This window comes from Rhineura floridana, chromosome 21 (assembly GCF_030035675.1).
Source record: "Rhineura floridana isolate rRhiFlo1 chromosome 21, rRhiFlo1.hap2, whole genome shotgun sequence".
NCBI classification, from domain to species: domain Eukaryota; kingdom Metazoa; phylum Chordata; class Lepidosauria; order Squamata; family Rhineuridae; genus Rhineura; species Rhineura floridana.
This window is the reverse complement of record NC_084500.1, coordinates 481,208-500,983: the sequence shown is the minus strand read 5'-3', so window position 1 is coordinate 500,983 and position 19,776 is coordinate 481,208. Positions and strand designations below refer to the sequence as shown.

At 57.8% G+C, this 19,776-nt stretch overlaps 1 protein-coding gene across 2 annotated transcripts; it reads right to left on the bottom strand.

Annotated features, from left to right (window-relative positions):
* Positions 1-344: 344 nt before the first annotated feature.
* On the bottom strand, positions 345-19,116 carry LOC133374126 (nuclear envelope pore membrane protein POM 121-like). Of its 2 annotated transcripts, none has more exons than XM_061604609.1 (13): positions 18,876-19,116; positions 14,371-14,586; positions 13,502-13,675; positions 11,939-12,019; positions 11,202-11,376; positions 8,871-8,986; positions 8,397-8,467; positions 7,517-7,641; positions 6,564-6,681; positions 6,103-6,279; positions 3,748-5,436; positions 2,687-2,809; positions 345-2,477 (listed from the first exon to the last, which is right to left on the bottom strand). In XM_061604609.1, the coding sequence occupies exons 2-13, from the start codon at positions 14,556-14,558 to the stop codon at positions 2,383-2,385; spliced, it is 3,132 nt and encodes a 1,043-aa protein (XP_061460593.1). In that variant the 5' UTR covers positions 14,559-14,586; positions 18,876-19,116; the 3' UTR covers positions 345-2,382. The 2 variants fall into 2 exon arrangements, with proteins under 2 accessions (XP_061460593.1, XP_061460592.1); XM_061604608.1 differs by lacking the exon at positions 18,876-19,116 and adding an exon at positions 17,983-18,596.
* Positions 19,117-19,776: the final 660 nt, after the last annotated feature.

Below are 19,776 nucleotides of genomic sequence, written 5' to 3'. Positions count from 1 at the left end.
TGCTTCCACTGTCGTTTCAGTGTATAGGGAATTATTATTTGATTAGTTAGAAGTTTTAAAGCAAGACCCTCATGGGGGGGTGAGGCTGCAAGTTCATGGCAAAACCACTGGGTGCCTAACTTGACCCTGGCTCCTGGAGGGCCTGGTTGCTACTAACGTGTTCCCGGGGCATGCAGTCCGTAGGTACGTGATGCTGCCCCCCCAACTTGCGGGGGGGGGGTTGTCAGTCCTGGCCTGACTGGTGAGCACCAGGAACCGCCCCCACCTCTCCCTTTGTACAAAAGTTTACAGGCAACATAGCCTAGGAACAGAGGGTGCCTGGCACTAAAACAAGACACTCTGGCTCAAGCAGTTTTGTTTTATTTTAAATCAACATAAGCAAGGAAACGAAATTGCACATTCACGCTAAAACCCTCAACAGGAATGATCCAAGTCTTCATTGCGACATTAAAAAAAAGTCAGCCACTCTTGCCATCCTTGCACACTTCACCTCACTCACACACGGCGGTAACGCTAGACCTCTGCCAACACTCTTCTGCAAGCAACCACGGGAAGGGGCAGTGCCTGGGGGAAGGAACAAGCTGCCCCCCCTCAAAGAAACTCCGTACCTGCTGGACACAGGGAGGAGAGGCTCCTTAGAGGGTGGGAGGCAGGGAGGCACACACCCCTTGCAGAATCAGAGGATCCTTGAAAGCAGCACCGTTCCTATAGCTCGCCCAAGGGAGACCAACATCACTGCTCTGCAAGGCAGTGAACTGTGGGGGCCTCCAAGAGGGCCCCCAGTCATTTGGAGCCCCCCTAAGCATGCCCAGTAGTTGAATGGCAGCACTTGGATGCCTCCCCTCCCTCCACAAGCAACCCAGACAACACCACCCAAGCGTGCAATAGCTCTCAAGTATTACAGAACAGACGGAGCCACATCCACGTTGGGAAACGAAAAACATGGAACCAGGGCCCAGAGGGAGGCAGCAGGCGGCAAGAGTCTCTCCCCCCCACCCGTGACCACTGCCGCCAGCTCCCCCTCTGGGCCACCCCAGCTAATCTCCTAAGGAACAGCACGTTGCACTTTCACACATTTCTATGAACCAAGCTTGAAGGAATTCAAAGGCAATTTAGCTTAAATATAAAAATAAAGTTTCACTTTGTTAAAAAATGTTTAAATATTTTTTTAAATTTAGAATTAGGCAGGCTCACGCACACACTCACGCCGTTGTCTCCACTGTATGGAAAAGAGCAGCCGGCAGCAGCTGGGCTTGCAATTCAGGAGGGATGGAGGGGCGCTTCCCCCACCCCTGTCTCTAAGGAAGGGGCTTGATGAGGACACAGCCCCCTTGCAAGCCCCAGGGGATGAGGTGGAAGGTACAGCCTCCCAAGGGAAGGCCCGGGAGGGGAGGGGGTCTCCGTCACCTCTCGCTCCCCCCAACACCCCCAGCGCTGCCAGCCTCCCAGTGAGAATGCTGATGGCTCAGCACCACGCGGCCACGCAGGGAGGCGACTGCCACCCACACCCAGTTCGGAAGGGTGCGTCTCCGTTGGAGACAGACAGACAGCCACCCCCCTCCAAAAAAAAATGTTTACAGCAAGTCCGGCATTATCAACATGCCGCCACACATACAATTAAATTCTTCCTCCAAACTCGATTCACAGAGCAATTAAGGGTGAAAAAAAAAGGAATGAAGAAAGAATACATACTATGAGCAAATACACAGACGAGGAGGGGCAAGAGAAAGGGGGCTGCAGTGCAGCACGTGGCAGCGCCTCCCTTGCCAAAGGCTCCCTCCAGGCTCCCACCCCGGATCCCCAGCCACGCCTGCAGCCGAGCGGGACAGTGCGTCGTGTTGCAGCCAAGGGCCACTGCCGCCACTACCGCGGCTGGAACCACAAAGCCTCTGCAGGCGGGGGGCTGTGCCAACTGGGGGGTGGGGGGGAGGTGGTCTGCACAAAGGTGTGTGCAAAAGGACCCCCGGCCCTTGCGTGGGCCCCTCCCTGTGCCCCAAGGGCCAGTTCCAACTGGGGACCTGCACGTTGGTGCTGCCAGCCCAGGCCCTCCTTCCCCCCCCCCATTACAGCCGAAACGGATTGGGGGGTCCACAGGAGGCTGCCCACATGGGAGAGGGAAGGCAGCAGATATGTACAAAACTTTATCCAGATTCGGCCACGGACTGTTCAAGTAAACGGGGCTTGCTTCCTCCTGTCCCATTTGAGGGGTAAAAATCGCTCGTGATCCCACGTAGCTTCCTGTGGCCCCCACAGAAAAGGCATCTCCCAGGCCACTCTCAAGCTGGGCACGGAGGCGCTCCGGGAGACGCCTCCTTGGGCAGGAGGCCTGGCTGCTTCTTGGGGCCCCTACCAGGGCAGCCACAAGGCTCGTGTCCAGCCAGGCTACTTCTTGCGGGTGTGCTGCCTCCGGGCCTGCAGCCGCTGGCGCGAGCCCATCTTAGATCCTGCCCCGATGGAGAACGTGGGTGTCAGCGGCCCTGGAGGGGCAAAGACAGAAGCAACAGGCCCCCGTTCAGTCCTTGCTGCAGGGCCAAGGGCACAGCTGGCAGCTGCAGAACAGCTTCCCAGGACAAAGTGGAGTGGGAATTGAAGAAGGGAACCTCCCAGCCCTCCCCAAAGCTCTTAGGGGGCAAGGCAGGTGACTGAAACCCCACCCGACCCCCTCCTCGCCCTCCCAGTCTCTTACCAAAAGTGGGTCCTCCTCCTCCAAAGGCAGGGGTGATGGGTGCTCCGAAGGAAAGGGTGGTGCCCCCCACTGTGCCCGCTCCTGGTGCAGGAGAGCTCTGTCCAAATGTAGGTGGTGGAGCTCCTGGATGGAACACAGGAAGAAGAGGGTTAATTCTGAGGAGCCCTGGAGGGGCCACCAAGTGAACACAACAAGGCCCTGCGCTTTTGTCAAGCATATGGGAGGTCAGGGGGAGGAGGCACTTTGCTCTTTCTGGGGGTTGAGCCCCTCGCTCCTCCGCTTTGTCAGCTCTTCTCTCCCTCTTACCCAAGGCCGACAGGACGGATAACGCCCATTTCCCAACCAAGGGAAAAATGGAGATCTCCTCGCTCTCTCGCCCACATGGCCTCCCTCAGTCTGCTGCCAACAAAGGACTCCAGCCTCAGAATCCCCAAAACTGCCTCCTGGGTCGGAAGCAAAGCTCCACAGCAGCGCTGAACGTGAAGGGCGCTACCAAGAGTCCAGATTCCGCAAAGCAGAAAAATCTCCGTATTTGTGTGGGCATCTGCGTGCACACAGACTTGGCATGGTTTATTCTGCTGCCAGAATCCACGTCTTCAAAGGGTTTGGCACTTTGGACTAGGGCTGGAGAAACTGAAAAGAGGACAGGCAAGGAGGTACAGGGCAGCGAGGCAGAGGCTGGTAGCGTGCCCCGGATCCAGGGGAGTGTGTGCAGAAAACAGAGGCACCATGGGGCAGAAAAGCTTCTCTGTCATCCCCCACTGCCGTGGGCAGAGATTTTACTAGACAGACACACAGCCCCACCAGCTCTCTGGAGAGGAGGATCTCTTGGGGCAGAGCAGCGGGCCAGATATCAGAACGGCCTCCATGCCAACCTACAGAGCAGCTTATTGATGCGACTCTTCTTTTTTCTTTGAAGACTGCCAGCCTTGGAGGGAGAGGCCAGGACAAGCCAGGGCCACGGCTGCACCAGATCCACCTCCCAACCCAAAGACCTGCCCAGAAGAGGCCGGAGCCACAGGGATGCGGCTGTGTGTGAATGCGGGGGGGTGGGGACTCACCTCCGAAGGCTGGCTTGCTCTCGGGAGTGCCGGAGATGCTGAAAGCAAAGGCTGAACTCTGCCTCTGGGCACCCAGAGGGTTTTGTGCCAAGGAAGACCCAAAGGGCATCGCTGCCCCCGCGGCCCCGCTCTGTCCACTGCCGAAGCTGAAGGGGGGTGCCCCTGTGCCCACAGCGCCAGCAGCAGCAGCACTGAGGCCAAAGGCACTGCCCGCTACAGGAGGCTGGCTGGCTGCCCCAAAGCCAAAGGGAGGTGGGGCTGGGCTCCCAAAGACGGAGGCGCCCGTGCTGCCGCCGCCACCGCTGCTTGTAGTCTGAGTGTTGGAGCCAAAGCCTGATGCGGCAGAGGTCGTGGCTGTCCCGAAGGAGAAGGCCGGCGTTGTGGCTCCAAATGCCAGCTGGGCAGTGCTTTTGGCCCCAAAGGACCCCAGAGGCCCACCGAAGGGAGCCTGCATGCCACTACCAAAGGCTGGCTGAGCTACTGAGCCAGAGAAGCTGAAAGGGGTCCCAAAGCTCACTGGCCCTGCTGCTGCTGCTGCTGCTGCTGCCGCCGGCTTCGGGGCCGGCTGCTGACTGTTGGGAACAGCTGGGTCCAAAGTCAGTTGGCTACCGTCGCCTGGGTAGGGAGGAGGCGGCGGCTTGGAAGCAGCGGCAAAGCCCCCGCTGAAGGCAGAGGGGCCGGGCCCAAATGTCAGTGGAGGCTGCGTCGTGGCTGAGGGGGCGGGCGTGGCATTGCTGCTGCTGCTGCCAAAGATGCTGAAGCCAGTGGTGGTGGTAGCGGTGGGCGCAGCCTCGCTTGCGCAGGAGGGCGCCTGGCTGAAGGGACTGACGGCCGGGCCGGCGGGGGCAGGCAGCTTCCCAAACTGAAAGGGGGGGGCAGTGCTGGAATTGGGTGCAATCTCAAAGAGTGGGGCGGACTGGGACATGGCTGTGGTGGCGGATGCGCTGCTGGGCACAGAGGTGGAGGCTGCCACGGCAGGCCCAAAGCTGAACATGGACTTGCTTTTGGAGACGGTGGCGGCCGCGCTTCCTGTGCTGGCAACAGTGGCCTCTGAGGGAGTGGGGAAGCCAGAAACCGTGGCGGGGGCAGCGCTGCTAGTGGGCAGACCGGGGGCTGGCGTCGGCTGAAGAGTCTGCTTGAACATGAAGAGAGAGGAGGCTGCCGTTGCCGGGGGAGCCAAGGTGGTGGGTGGAGCCCCAAAGACAGGCTTGAATGGGCTGCTGGGGAGTGCAGAAAGTGGCGCTGCCAACGAGGGCACAGAGCCAGGAGGAGGTGGGGCAGCGCCTGCCGAGGGGCTGCTGCTGCTGCTGGAGGAGCCCAAGCCCCCCTCGCTTTGGGCCAGGGGCCTGCCGAAGATGGGCTTGAAGACAGGCGCTGCCGCCACCTCCGGGGCAGAAGAGGCCGTTGCCGGTGCTGCTGTCGTCGCAAGAGGACTGGTTAGGATCCCCAAGAGGATGCTGGGCTTCGGGGCAGAGGCTGGCCTGGCCGGAGTCCAGCTCAGCTCGGAAGAGGAGGCGGTAGCTGCCGGGGTGCAGGCTCTACTGGCTGGCTGCGCAGTGCTGGAGGAGGGAGGAGGAGCCAGAGACGCAGCGGCGCTGAGGGGCAGAGTCTTGGCCACCTCAGGGGAGCCCAGATCCAGAGATGGAGAGGGGGCCAGCCGCTGAGGAGTCTCTGCAGGAGTAGCAGGACCTAAAAGAGGAGGGGGGAGAACAGAGAATGCTTACACAGCACAGAAGCAGTGGGAGGGCGCGGCGCCTGGGCCCTCACAAGGGTTGGCAGGAATTGCAGCACTGCACTAGCCTCTCTGGCCCAAGGTTGTCGAATGAATGGTTTTGACCCAAGGCTCAGGGGCACACCGGTCTGAACAGGACTGGGCATTCCTTAAGGTCCAAAGCTGCAGACAGCCCATGGGCCCTGCAGGGCAGCCTTCCCCACCCGGGCATCTCCAGGTGTGGTTGGACCGCAACGCCCATCAGCCCAGCATCCCACGGCCCTGCTGGCTGGGTGGGCAGGAGCTGCAGTCCAACCACATCTGGAGGATGCCCGGGTGGCCACCTGCAGCGCTCAGGTGGCAGCGCTCTGGCTGCTTGGAAGGAAGGCCTATTCCCCCAGGGGCTCTTTTTTTTGGAGACTTTTAAGAGTCAACGCCTTAAGGAACATAAAGGGAACGGGGCCTTCAGCCACCCGGGGCATCAGAGGCCTCCAGCAAACGCAACACCCTTCCTGGACTCTCCCTGCTCTTTCTTACTCCGGCTCGTGCGACAGGAGGCCAAGACGCCTTTGGGAAGCCCTGTGCCCTCAGCCTCCTTCCCGCCCTCCTCAAAGGCAGGGCCCCCACCCACCCCAATCCCTCACCAGCGTGCACCGAAGAGCTCTTTCCATCTTGCATCTTCTTCAGGCTCTCCAGGAGGGGGTTGGTGCCTGCAGCAGCCGCAGCCAAAGAGAGAGGGGAGGGCTTGGCAGACACGCCCACAAAGGGCAGGGTGCTGTTGGGGGCGGAGGTCGCCTGGGCAGCAGGGCTCAGTGCGGAATCTGTTGGGGAGAACAAGCATGCCACACAAGGAGACGGCCCTCAGGGCTCCCTGGCCACCCCAGCGGCCCCGGAGCCCAAGGCCCAGAGGCAGCTCAGCATCCCAAGCCAGGAAGAGCCTCCAGCCTGAGCCGAGGGGACTGCCAGAGGACGGCAGGAGAGGGTGTTCTTCCCCACTTCCCAGCTTTTACTCTACAACCCCCCTTTTGGGGGGCGCCCCACCCTGAATTTCCAGCAGTCCCCACAAAAGGCAGCTCTGAGCAAGGGGGGTCAGGGGGTTCCCTACCAGTCTCCCCCTCCTCCTCCTCCTCCTCCAGGACTCTGTTGAACCGCTGCAGCGCTGCTGCCTTCTCTGCATCCAGGTCTGCCGACGTGACGGAGTAGCCCACCTGAGGTGGGGGGGGCTGACGAGGGGAGAAAGCACAGACTCAGCGCTTGCTCCAGCCCCGCCTCCAGCAGGCACCCGGGCAGGCGGCCGCCGCCCTAGCCGAGGCCAACCCACCCTTCGGAGGAGCCACCTCGGCAGCTGCTTTACACCCTTAGCCCACCCAGCTCGGTACTGCCTGCACCGGGGCACCCAACACAGTGCCCCCCCCGGATGTTGTTGGCCACGACTCCCGTCCTCCCTCATGCCACCGATCGGCGCTGGGAGCGGGGCAGGGCCACCCCACTGGCTATCCTTGGCCTACACTGGTCGACCACGGCTCTCCTGGGTTCAACACAGAGGTGTCCTCAGCCCCTCCTGCAGACAAGGGGCCTTCTGCATGCAAAGCAGGTGCTCTGCCGCCGAGCCCCACACACTTCCCCCTCTGCCCTGGGTTCGACTGGGGAGGAGTGGGAAGTGGGGAAAATCCTCTGGCTTTCCCGTTCTGGCTGGACTCTCAGCCCCCCTTAGCCCCAGCCAGGGTGGCCAACGGCCAGGTGTGAAGTGCGGTACGTATTGTAGCCCAACACCACCAGGGGGGCCTACAGGCCCCCCCCCAGTATACACAAAGTGGAAAGAAGTTCACTACATATCCCAGATCAATCGCCTTGACTCAGTCCAAGACCATGGCGTGGGTGTCCCCGGCCGCTGTCAGGAAGACCTTGGCCCTCACCCTCCCTCAGCCCACCAGCGGCCCAAGGGTTGTCAAGGGTGGAGGCCTCGCCCGCAGCCTAGCACCTCCTCACCCAAGGCTGGCCCGTGTCCTCAAGAGCACCCAATGGAGGAAAAGGGGCAACTCAGCAGAAGAAACCCACCAAGGTGAAGTGCTCTCCACGCCGAGTGGCCAGCAGCTGGATCTTCCGCTTGTGCTTGCCATGGCTGCCCGACAAAGACGGCAAACCTGGGGAGCTGTGCCTGTCCCGCACGGGGGTCTCTGCAGCTGGAATTGGGAGGCCCTGGTTAGGAACAAGGAGACTCTGCCCAGCCAACGGATTCTGCAGCACCGACTAGCCATTTCTCAAGACTTGCATTTATGTACTTGAAAGATTTATACCCTGCTTCATCATTTGCACTTCTAAGAGGTGCACATAAAAACAAGCCCTACATAAAGCAAGCAACGAAACCAACATAAAACCAAAGGATGGTCTCTCTAAAGGTTTCAAAAAGCCCCAGAGGACGCAACGCAAATATGAGAAGAGTACAGACCTTCTAAAATGGGGTGGGGGCATGGACTGGACAGGAAAGAGCGGTGACCGGGGATTACCCCACCACTCCCGCACAGGAGCCAGAGGGGGCTTACTAGGGCTTCTCAGATCAGCCATGACATCTGTACCAATTCTGCCATTACTACACTGACACAAAGCTTAGTGCCTGTTGGAGAAGAGCAGGTGGGAAATGATTATCCAGGTGCATCTATGGGAGGTTTTCTTCTAAAGTCTGTGTCCCTCCAGACGCAGAGGAACTACAACTCCCAGCTGCCGGCTGGGCCAGGATGACGGAAGCCCTAGTCCAACGACGCCTGGACAGCACCCGTTAAGCCACCCTGTCCAGCCTTCCCAACCAGCCTGTGCCAAGGCCCACACGCTCCTCAGAGTTTTGCATTTGCTAAGTTCTTTGTTTCAGATCCTCCCAACTGGCTCCAGGCCCACATCAGTGCCCCAGGTATCCCCACCCACCGGCATCACCCCCACTCACTCTTCTCTGCTGGCATCTCTTTGTCTGTCCTGACAGGTGTGGAGGTGTTGCACTGGCGAGACTCGCCTTCCCTGCAACAGCAAGAGGACAAAGCCAGTAAGACCCAACCCTAGAGGACTCAATTCTCTCTAAACTCTGGGAGAGGGAGACATCCAGCTGGGACAAACACCTCGAAGCCGCTCGCCATGCACCGTGCGGTATCCGAAAACGTCCATACAAACAGTCTGATCTCCCTTTCACAGAATGCTTATACCCAAGGACAGGCAAAACTAATCTTGCACAAGACCCGCCCTTTCACCCAGGAAAGAGTGACGCTTCCCCCACAAGAGGGCATCTGAACCCAAGAAAGAGGGATGCACCAAGCCCCTGGAAAGCCCCCACGGCACGTCCCCCTGGCCAGCCCAGCTGTGATCGCCGAAGCCACCCTGCTCAAGAGCTCACAGGACTCCGTACCGCCAGAGAAAGCTCACTCACATGAGGCTGGAGGAGTTGAGGCATCTTGCTTTCTTGTTCGGCCTCTCGGGAGTCTGAGAGCGGGAGGATGCTGGACTGGACAGGGGAGAGGTGCTTCGGCCACTCTGCTTCCACAGCTGGAGGAAGGGGGGAAAGAGGACGGCATCATTAGAAGGCGGCGGGGCAGGGCGGCATCATTAGAAGGCGGCGGCAGTGGAGTCACACGCCTCTGACCCCTCAGGGCTGATGGTCTCACAGCTTTCCTAAGAGGCTGACGCTTCAGTGAAACCCTTTAGCATGGGGAAAGTGGGAAGCCTGTGGGGGCTCTCCAGATATTGCTGGACTACAATTCCCATCATCCCTGATAGTTGGCCCGCGGCCCGCTGGGAGGTAGAGTCTTAGCCCATCTGGAGGGCCAACAACGCTCCCTATCTCTGAACTATCAGGGTAAAGAACAAATCCTGGAACACGGCAAAAGATAGCAATAAGAAAGGGATCCTACGTTTGCATCTTCTTACAGGCTTTACTTTAAAAAAGGGAATGATAAAAGGCCTTTGCTTCCATATTAGCTAACAGGTGAAGTAAAGTACTCTGTAAGTTCATTCCTGTTCACACCTCACAGAATTCAAGGCGGTGTACAACGGTGCTTTCATGGGGTCTCCCTGTTCGAGCACTGACCAAACCCTGACCTGCTTAGCTGAACCAGAAAGGTGGCTGGATCGGGGCCATCAGACCAATCCAGATTTTGTAGCAAACAGATAGACAGAAGGTAATGTAAGAAGCAGTAGACGATTATGCAAGAAGTCAGGACTCTGACTCAGTGGCAATGTGCCTAGGACAGGAAGGAGTTTTGGTAACTCTGAGAGGCCTTTCATGTTCAAAGAAGAATTAAAGCTTCCTATTGTAAAGTTAGGACTTCTATAAATGGAAGCTCTTAGAGACATTCTAATTGTCCAAAAGCAATCTCCTTGTTCATTTTGGGTGGTATTCAATGGTAACCCTACTTAACACTGGACCCAAGTTAACACACATGATTAACACAGGTTCATTAATTTCAATGGGTCTACCGTAAGTAAGACTTAGTTGAAGACAACCCTTTGTCTAGGACTAGGATAGCCTTCCCCAACGTGGGCTCCTCCAGGTTCTCTGGACTATGACTCTCATCAGTCCCAGTCAGTGCACCATGAATCACACTTGAAAGAGTATCATCTCCAGCAGTAGAAACAACAGCCCTTACTTCACAGGTATATATGGTTTTGAAATGATGTTACTATAAACAACAGTAAGCTAAAGATTTGTGTCAGGGTCGATGAGAAAGACCATTAAAAAAATAACCACTATAAAATTGGATTTAAAGCTATTGATTTTCTTATTAACTTATACAAAGGGATTGTTGATATATTATTATTTGTGACGCTGGATTTTGAAGAACCCTGTCCATACACCATCTATTGCCAAACAGGAATACAAAATATAAAAAGACTCCATAAGAGCAAAATTAACTGGTTGTATTAAGATAAATGGCGCTGGAGAAGCTCTTAATGGTCCTTGGAAATTAGCTTTCCTTCACCAGAAATTGGCCAAGGTAAACTTCATTGGCCTGACATTAAAAAATAATACAAATTCTAAGAGCTGGACTAGCCTTCCTTGAGCTAGTGCCCTCTGGAGCCTTTGGATGACGACTCCCACCCATCCACACGGCTCGGGCAGCTGGGAACTGTCATCCAAAAGCTCTGGTAGGCACCAGACTGGGGGAGGCTGAGATTTAGACCCTTTGTAGCACTGTTGTTACGACACACAAGATTCAGGACAAAAGAAAGTCCTCCTTCACACAGCACACAGAGTAAAGCTGTGGAAATTGCTCCCACAAGCGGCAGTGACGGCTACCTGCTTGGATGGCTTTAAAAGAGGTTTAGGCAAATATTTGGTGGAAAAGGCTAACAATGGCTACTTGCCATGATGGCTGTGTTCTGCCTCCACGGTCGGAGGCGCTATGCTTCCGAATGCCAGTCGCTGGAAGCCACAGGGGGGAGAGTGCTCTTGCCCTCAGCTCCTGCTTGCCGGCTTCCCATTGGGGCATCTGGTTGGCCACTGGGAGAACAGGGTGCTGGACTAGATGGACTCCCCTTGGCCTGACCCAGCGGCAGCTCTTCTTAGGTTCTTCTACGCATGCAGCCTGGTGAGCGGGGGCCCTCCCTTCTTGGACCAGCTAAATAAGAGCAGGCTGTGGCAGGGAGTCTGTCCTTCCCAGTGCAGAAGGATCCCTGCGAGGAGCTGGCTTCCCTTCGCAGCAGAATGGTCCTGGCTCGAGCACCAAGGGAATTAAGCCACACGGCAGCCGCAGCCGCCTACCTGTGTCAGGCCTCGGGTGGAGCTGTAGGAGCTGGCAATGGCGTTGCGGATGGAGCTGGGGACCCCACCCACAGGCAGGCTGTTCACGGAGCTGAGGGAGGAAGCACGTGACCTCTTGGAGGAGGCCTCTTCCAGGCAGTGGGACGGGAGGAGACCCCGCTTCAGGGAGCCAGGCCTATGGAAAGAGGCAAAGACTGAAGGTACCCCGTGGACCAGGTTACGGGGCTCCCCCTCCCCCAAGGTGCTGTTATCTTGCAGAAAGCACGCCCAGTTCCTGCCCAACAGAGCCTCAGGGCATGTTTGCTGAACCTGGGCCTTCTCGCAAGGAATTTGACTAACGGCCTCAATCTGCCTCTCCATTGGGCAGAGCAACTCCCCAGGGCCAAAGTTGGAGAGGAGCTGCTCTGCACGCAGAATATCCCACGTCCAGTCTCTGGTGTCTGCAGGCAGGGCAAGAAGAGGCCCCCACCTGGGACCCTGCAGAGCCGCCACCAGTCAGCGCCGTGGGCAACACTGAGCTATGTGGCCCAGGGGCCAGACTCGGTGTGAGGCGGCTTCCCACGTACACACGACGCAGGAGGAATCGTGGGTGCTTCCTCTCTTATTTTAATGCAGCCGGTGTGTGTGAGGCCTATGAATTTGATTGGAGCACCAAGTACTGCTCCCCGCACTCAATTTGTCAATGCCTTGAGGCGGAGGGGAAGCGTTTTGGCAGGAAAAGAGCGCTCAGCACTCACCTGGGGACAAGAGATGGGGGGGCACCATTGGCCACCAGGGGCTCAAACGCAGACTGCCCACTCTCACTGCTATCATGGCGCCTGCAAGGAAGGGGAGGAAAACAGGGGTAGCAGGGAAGGATCCCTTTGGTGGAAACCAGAACACAGGCGCCCTACAGAGAGAGCAACCACCAGAGCCGCTGATCTAGCTCACTCCACTGAGAGGGCCAATTCCAGTCTCAGGCTGGCGTGGGGCAGCGGATGAAGACAAGCCCTGAAGCCCCCTCCCCTGTTAAATTCTTCACTCAACCAACAGGTGGCGCATTTCGTGTGTGTAAATTTCATCGTTTTTTGAAGGGGTTGCAGAAATTATTCAACAGGCTTTGAAGGAGAAGCCTTACTGTGGTGGCAAGTGGAGGCAGTTCTTGTTTTTGGACTTTTACGCTAATTAAAATCGAACTCCATCTTGACAGCTGCCATTCCTTCTCTCTCTTGGAAGCCATCAGGAGCAACGAGTATGGTCCATTTCAGATGCAACGCTAAGCCAAACCATGGCCAGACATGAAGCCGCAAGTCCGTGGGCACACAGAATGAAAAGCCCAGCCACATCTCTCCTCAACCCACAACGTGGTTTGGGGAAGACAAACCTCAAGCAACACTAAGCCAAACCACGCGGCAGGAGGGCAAAGCATCCACAATTTCCGCCCGGTGGATCTGCACGCTCAGGCGTCCGTGCCTAGCCATGGTTTGGCTTCGGCCTGTGTATGCACTGGGCCTATGCCATGACAAAGCGTCATCCCGGGGGCATTCTAGGTGGGGTGGAGCGGGCGGCAGGGAGCTACTGAGAGTAGCTGCAGCAAATGCAGAACTCTGACAATGGAAATGGACTGCCAAACTTTACCTAGAATTTAAATCTCAGAAAGAGAAATTGCTGGCACTTGCCACTGAATTAAGCTCCCTCATCTGATGAAAAAATTCACAACCCACTCTCAATTGAGGCCCTCTGAAATTGACCCACGCACAAATTTTGACCCAAAGTTAAAAGACATCAACAACACCCCAACAAGCGTTCCAGTTCAGCCCTTGTAAATGTGCAAATGAAATGAAGTGCAGGCGGTGGAGGGAGGGAGGCAGACCACCACCAGCCTGAGTGGAGCAGCAGATGGGGTGTAAACCTTTCCTCCTGAATTGTTTTTTTGATCTAACACCCCTCCCCTAGAAAGCAGGTGTAAGCCCCGCAGGATGAAAAACAATCCTAACGAGTGCAGCTGACTCACTTGAGAAAACTTGGGGGTACTGAGGGACTCCCCTTCAACAACATGTGGGAGTGAAGAAGGGCTTGCTGCCAACCCCCTGGGAACTCACAGTTGCCACCCTGGGGCACAGACCCTGAGGCTCACTATGTCACTGAGAACCCACCTCTACCTCGATAGGGGCCGCGTAGGATTTTGGCCGGCTCTGCCTCTTATCAGTGAATGAGCACCAACGTTTCCGAAGGCTGACAGCCTCAGTCCCAGCACCCTGCCCGCTCCCCCAGCCCGCTTGCAGATGTTCCTGGCACCCAGACAGGCCACTGGCTGTTACCTCCTCTTGCTGTCCCGGCTGCCTAGGAAGTTCCGGCCCTCCTCTTCCTCCTCCGCCTCCACGGCCCTTTTCCGGCTCTCCTTGAGAGCACTCAAGACCGTCTCTTTTGCGCATGGGTCCAGGGCACTGTTGGGTGATGGAGAGAAAGCTGCGGGAGAAGCCAGCTGCTTCAACCTGTGGAGAGGAAGCCGCCGCCGTCATAAAGAGTGGGAGCGCTCCCCGGGAGCAGAGCTGTGCCCACCCACCTCAGTCCAATAAGATCGTGCTGGTGCCTGAGGTGGAGACAAGTAGCCTGTCCATGACAGCTTCAGGGCTCGCCTGTGACCTCACAAAGCACTTCTGTGGCAACAGGCTGAGGCTGGTTACGAAGTCATTCTGGGGCCATCCGCTGTGGAGGAGACGAACAGCACCAGGTGCTCAGTCCCTCGCACCAACCAGACCATCAGGACTGCGCCTGAGGAGGCAATGGGCCTCCATGGGGAAATGGCCAGCAAGTGAGATGGGCTGTCCCTTTTGCTGCTTGACAGAGGACACTATCCGGTGTGTCACTGCACACCCAGAGGGGTCTCCCACAGAAACTCATTCTCTGCAGCGAGCCTGTACACTTGAAAACGTTACAAGCTTTTCAGTGCCAGGTGAATGAATGCCACCCTTGGGGCTGTTGTACTGCCTTGCTGTATTTTGTTATGCTTAATATTTGTTGCTTTTAAACTAAATTTTAAACACTGCAAGAGTTAGTTTTATTCACCCTTCTGTATACCACCCTAGAACCTTTTGATAATTTTTAAAAAAAAACACACAGCTAAATTAAACCTCTGAAGGATTTGCCTGAAAGCATCTGGTCTGGGAGGGATTCGAGAAAGACTCACAGTGGGGAGCGGTAGATTCTGCTGTCCGGCGGAGCAATCTTCACCGTCACGGGGCTCTGGGGCAGGCTGGAGCTGTGAGCCGACAGCCTGGTCTTCCGCCGATAGCCGTCCCAGCAAATCGAGGGCAGGGTCCCCAGCGAGGTGTACTGGGCCTGTTGAATAGGGTAGCGCCGGCGAGGGGGCAGCATTAGATGAGCCAATGGAGCGGCGTGGTCCCTGGAGTGAGAGAGAACGCAGTCAGGCAAATGGAGCGGAGGGAGACGCGATGGGCACGCAGCAGGCCTTCCCTCCAAGAAGGAAAGGGAGTCCGCCCACACCGAACAGGCTAGCTCCCTTCCTAGCTGTTATGGGGGGCTTCTTATATAGCCTTTATCTACTTTGTGAAAAAGTCTGCCCGAACAAGCAGAGCCTGGAAGACACCACACCCCTTCAAAAACCGATGCCCCCCCAGAGTTGTGACGTCTCAGCCACAAACAGCAAGACCCACAACCCACCAGTTCATGCCATGGGCCCCTCCCCTGCCCCAGCAGAAGACTTGGCACTCAAAGTGGCCGCATTCAGGTGTGGAAACCCTGGGCTATTCACCTGGAAGATACGCATCCTGCCTTTCTTCACTCAGACTGCCTTCCATTTAATGGTTAAAATCTCCCCTCAGCCGTCAAGCTCACCTAACTTAACTAGTGCAACTATTCTTGTGAAGCTCAAGGGCATCAAATCAATGGTGCCCCACCTATCAAACGCCAAGTTGCCTTACACCCCTCTGATGGGTTCACAGGAGGAGAGAAGTGCCCCTATCACAGAAGAGTTGGATGATGCGGCTTCAAACTAAGAGGGTGCCTAAAAGGGCTCCTCCCCATCCCCATCCTAAGGAAAAGTCCCACCACAGCAGCTTCTCAGACAGGAGAGGGATACACTGGATAGTGATCCTCACTTCCTTGATGCAAGCCAGGCGTACCAAGCATCAAGGCCTCCTCAGGCTTCAGGAATGTTCCTCGTAAGGCAATTTTCTGCCATGCTTAGGACTGAAGGAGAAAAAGCCTGTCTGCACCACTGACACGGCCTGGCCCCTGCCATCTCTGGAATAAGCACAATGCGGAAAGTTTGATACAAGCTACTTCCACGTTATACAAGGGCCTGAAATGAGATCCATGAGAATCCGGGCCTCTCCTTTGGGAAGGCCGGTCTCCACAGAGGCCCTCTGCATGGTCAGGGAAGCAAGCAGGCCACGACGCAGCCACAAGAAGGCTGTCCAAAGTCCACCTTGTCTGGCATCCTGATGTTTCCCACAGCAGCCATCCAGGCGCCTCCAGGAGGCCCCCCAAGCAGGGGACAGAGGCAAGAACCCCCTTTCTGCCTGCCTGCTGCGTCTCAGCCTCAAGAGTATCCAGAGGCAGGCCACCTGGAAGATGGGAGGCTCCACTCAGCCAGTAACACATCTCTCCCTTCCCCCCCTTTATTAAAGCCATCCGAACCAGTGGCTGTTACCACAGCTCATAGCAAGGGCGTTGCACAGATTAACCCTGCCTTTTTGGAAGATGCACTCTCTGCCACCCATCAACGCGATCGGAGGCCTGGGGCTCTGGTCTTATACATTACATCCTCTTTATCTCTAGTCATCTCCTGTGCCCCCGTGTACTTTTGTAAAATGTCTATCCGGTTCCAGTTTTAGTCGTGTTTTTTCCTAAACAAGCCCCCTCCTCTCCCCAATACTTCAGCCTTTAAGAACACAGGACGCTGCCTTATACCTGGAGATTGTACTGGGGAGCTTTGGTGCACAAGGCAGGTGCCCGGCCCCGGAGCCATGGCCCTTCCTCACAGGAAAGGCACTGCCAGCAAGAGCCCCACACATCACAAGGGCTCCCGCCAAGACATCTTGCCTCCCTGCCTGACCTTGACAGCAGCTATGGAAACGGGAAGGAGAATTTCGGCCTCAAGAGTGCAGAACATGAAAGCTCCCGAGTGAGTCTGCTACCCTCCCCCGTTTTGAGCCAGGCCTTTTATTTAGACCCCACTGTTGTGGCTGAAACCTGAATCGCCAAGATAGCAAACCTTTCCAATATAAAGTAAAACCGAATCTCTCTCTTTCTCTCCGAGTCAGTTGCGTATCCCAAATGGGACATTCAGGAAACAGCCTGGCTAGTCTAGGCCTCATCAGGACTTTATCAACCCCTCCTTCAGCTAAAGCAGCCGGCCTGGATTAGCACCATCACAGCAGGGTGATGAAACGCCCCATGAAGTGAGCCGGGAGGGAAAGGGGGGCTTGGGCTGAACCTCTCCTTGTGGGAACTCCAGAGAGGAACCTGACAAGGGCTCTGGTGATGGGGGGGGCTTGGAAGTGTAACCGAGCACCCTGAGCCAACCCTAAACAAGATGCAATGAGAGCCAGGCAAAGGGAGGAGGCAGAGAGGAAGGCAGAGGGGCTGAAGGGCAGTAGAGCTCACTCTGCTAATGGAGACTAATTATGACTAACTGCAACAAGGGAAATGATGCAGAAGAGTCAGGGTGACCAGGAGGGGAGGGGAGGGACTGCTGCGGTGGACAGCAGAGAGGAGAAGAGGCTGTGGCCCACAGGCTTCCTTTGCCAGGCTACGCGGAGCCCTGATCCGGCCTCAGGCAGGTCCCAGTGGCCCGGTTCCATCCCCTCCTCTCGTGCAAGCAGACACAAAACCACACCCTCGCCCCAAAGTCACGCTGGAGTCATCACTGCCATCCTCTCACCCTAGAAGCTGCCTCACCCCAAAAAGCAAAACCACTCCATCTTGGGACACACACAAGCACACCCACCCAAGCAGGCAATTGGACTGGCGGAAAGGCCCAATGGCAGAGTGCCTGCTGCGCGTGCAGAAGGTCCCAGGATCAATTCTCCCAATGGCATCTCCAGGTAGGGCCACAAGAGACTCCCTGCCTGAAACTCCAGGGAGCAGCTGCCAGTCAGTGTAGCGGGCAAAACTCGGCTAGGTGGACCAGAGTCGACTCAGTATAAGCCAGCATCCCATGTATGTGTGGGGAGCACACCCTGCCCCATATGTGAGAGATGTTGGGGGGGGGAGAAAACAAAAGCAGCCTAGATGGAAGTTGGGCATCTTCCCTGACTCACCAGCCAGGTATTTTAGGTGGGGAGGGAGAGGACAGGTGACTGGCTGTTCGCGGGATGAAGGCAGCAAGGAGTCACCTAGGCAGCTTCGAGGCTCTTTGGTACTTTTGGCAACGGGGGAGGGGGGAAGAGGAGAGGGATAATCTACAGCAAGTTGCGTCCAACGCCGGATGGTCCCACTGACCAGGGCCACTGAAGTCAAGAGGCCCCCTGAGCTTAGGCTGCTTCGATTTACTCAGCTGGCATACAACCCAGCTGTCTGGTCTGCGCCTTCCCTTTCCCTCTGCATGAAGGGAGCATGTGCAGAGTGTCTTCTCACTCTATTTCGAGGGGGGGAGCGCCTAACACCCGCAGCAGGACTGAAACCCGGCGACTCTCGCTTTTACTACTAAGCTAACTGAGGGAAGGAAGAAGGGCAGGGAAGGAAGAAGGGGCCTCCGCCGCCCTGAGCACGTGCAGAGTGCAAAGGCCTGAAATGTACACGAGTGTGCGCGTGCGTGAGTGCGTCTCCTCCTTACCCGCAGATCCCTCGATGCTGCTGCTGCTGCTGCAGCCGCCTCCTTTCTGGCAGGGCCAGGCCGGGCGAGGCGGAGCAGCAGCTCATGGCGGCGGCGGGGCCCCCGTTGGCCACGGCAGGGGAGGCGCGGAGGGGCCGGGAGGGCTCCCGGAGGAGCAGCCACGGGGCCCCCTTCGAGTCCTTCCCGCCGCCGCCTCCCGCCGAGGAGGAAGAAGCCGCCCAGGCCCCTCCGGCCGCCGCCGCCGCCACGACCAGCGACAGCGCCGCCCCGGACAGGCCCAGCAGCAGCACCAGCAGCGACAGCGACGCCGCCGCCGCCGCCGCGGGGAAGGCCCAGGCCCGACCGCCTTCCGCCCAGCTTGGCCCCGCCTCGCCTCTCCGTCTCGCCCGCTCCCTCCGCCGGCGTGAGGGAGGCCACCAGCCCCAGCCCGGCCCCGACCCGGGCCCCGCGCCGCCCCGAGACATCGAGGCCCCGACGCCGGAGCCGCCACGGCCGACGCCGCCACTCGCGCTCCCCGTCCCTTTGCCCGGCATGCACCGCGCACGCACGCAAGCACGCGCACGCGCGCCCGAGGAGAGGGGGGCGTGGCCGCAGGCGCGTCCTCACGGGGACGGAATGGGGCCGGGGAGGGGGCGTGGCTGGGAGAGGCGGAGCGACGCCTCCTCGGCTGAGCGGGAGGAGGAGCGGAGAGGGAGATAGAAAGGCGGGAAGGCGCAGGGGCGGGGCGGGCGCGAGGGGGCGGGGCGCGAGGGGCGCGAGGGGGCGGGGCGCGAATCTCCCTCCGGCTTGCGGCGGGGAATTCAAAATGGCCCCTGGCGCCGCGGAGCCTAACGAAAAGTTTCCCCGGTGGTGACAGACACAAGCACCCCCGTGAAGGCTCATGAAACGCATACCTGAAGACACACGCGGGGCCTGGGCGACTGCGGGTAGACTGCCCCTGCGCGGGGAGGCTCTGTTCAGCCGCGCGCGCTTCCACGAGCCCCTCGGACAAGGAAGCGGGTGGGGCGATTTGGGGCGGGGTCTCCACTCTCTCCCAGCGGAGTGGCCCCGAAGCAGGCCGGCCGTCGAGGCGGGAGACAGATGTGGCTGGACTCCGAACCACCACCGCCCACCACTTGGCCACGGGCCGTCCTGGCTAGCGACAGCTGGAGGGCAGGCTGCCTCACGGCATTCAGGACAAATAATAAAACCTCTCGCCAACCCGGTGTCCTCCAGATGCTTGAGGACTACAACTCCCGTCAGCCCCAGAGCCATCATATGCGGCCCTGCTGGCTGGGGCTGACGGGAGTTGGAGTTGGAGGGCACCAGGCTGGCGAAGGCCGCTGCAAACAGCCCATAAGAACCAGCGGTAATAAAACCCCAAAGGGGGCAGGGCCTGGAGGCTGAAGCCAGAGGAGTCAACATCTGTCCTGCCCATCCTCCCTCAGGCAGGAGTAGCCAACATGATGCCCGCGAGGTGCGGCTGGACTCCAGCTACCATCACCCTTAAGGGGAGTTAGATGGCAAGGCCGAGGACGGGGGCTGTCCTGTTCACGATCTTTGCAAGCCACTTGAGGAATGCTGCCTTAATTCTGAGCCAGAGCCATTGGTCCACCTAGCTCAGTACAGTACTTGCACTAGCTGGCACCGGCTCTCCCTGTTCTGCCTGAAGATGCCACCAGGGACTGAACCTGGGACCTTTTGCATGCAAAGCAGAACATCTGCCAAAGGACTCTGGTTGTCTTTCTAGCTAAAGGGACAAGGGGAAATGAGGGCCTTGCTCCTAAACAATGCCCTACAAAAAGAGCACTTTTC

Excerpts from the sequence above, each read along its gene's own strand:
- LOC133374126 (XM_061604608.1), bottom strand. The coding sequence starts at position 18,515 with ATGCCGGGCAAAGGGACGGGGAGCGCGAGTGGCGGCGTCGGCCGTGGC. Across the intron at positions 8,987-11,201 it reads CCACCCGAGGCCTGACACAG|CTGTGGAAGCAGAGTGGCCG; the intron begins GTAGGCGGCTGC and ends CCCTTCCTCCAG. Across the intron at positions 6,682-7,516 it reads GTGGAGAGCACTTCACCTTG|CCCCCCCCACCTCAGGTGGG; the intron begins GTGGGTTTCTTC and ends TCCCCTCGTCAG.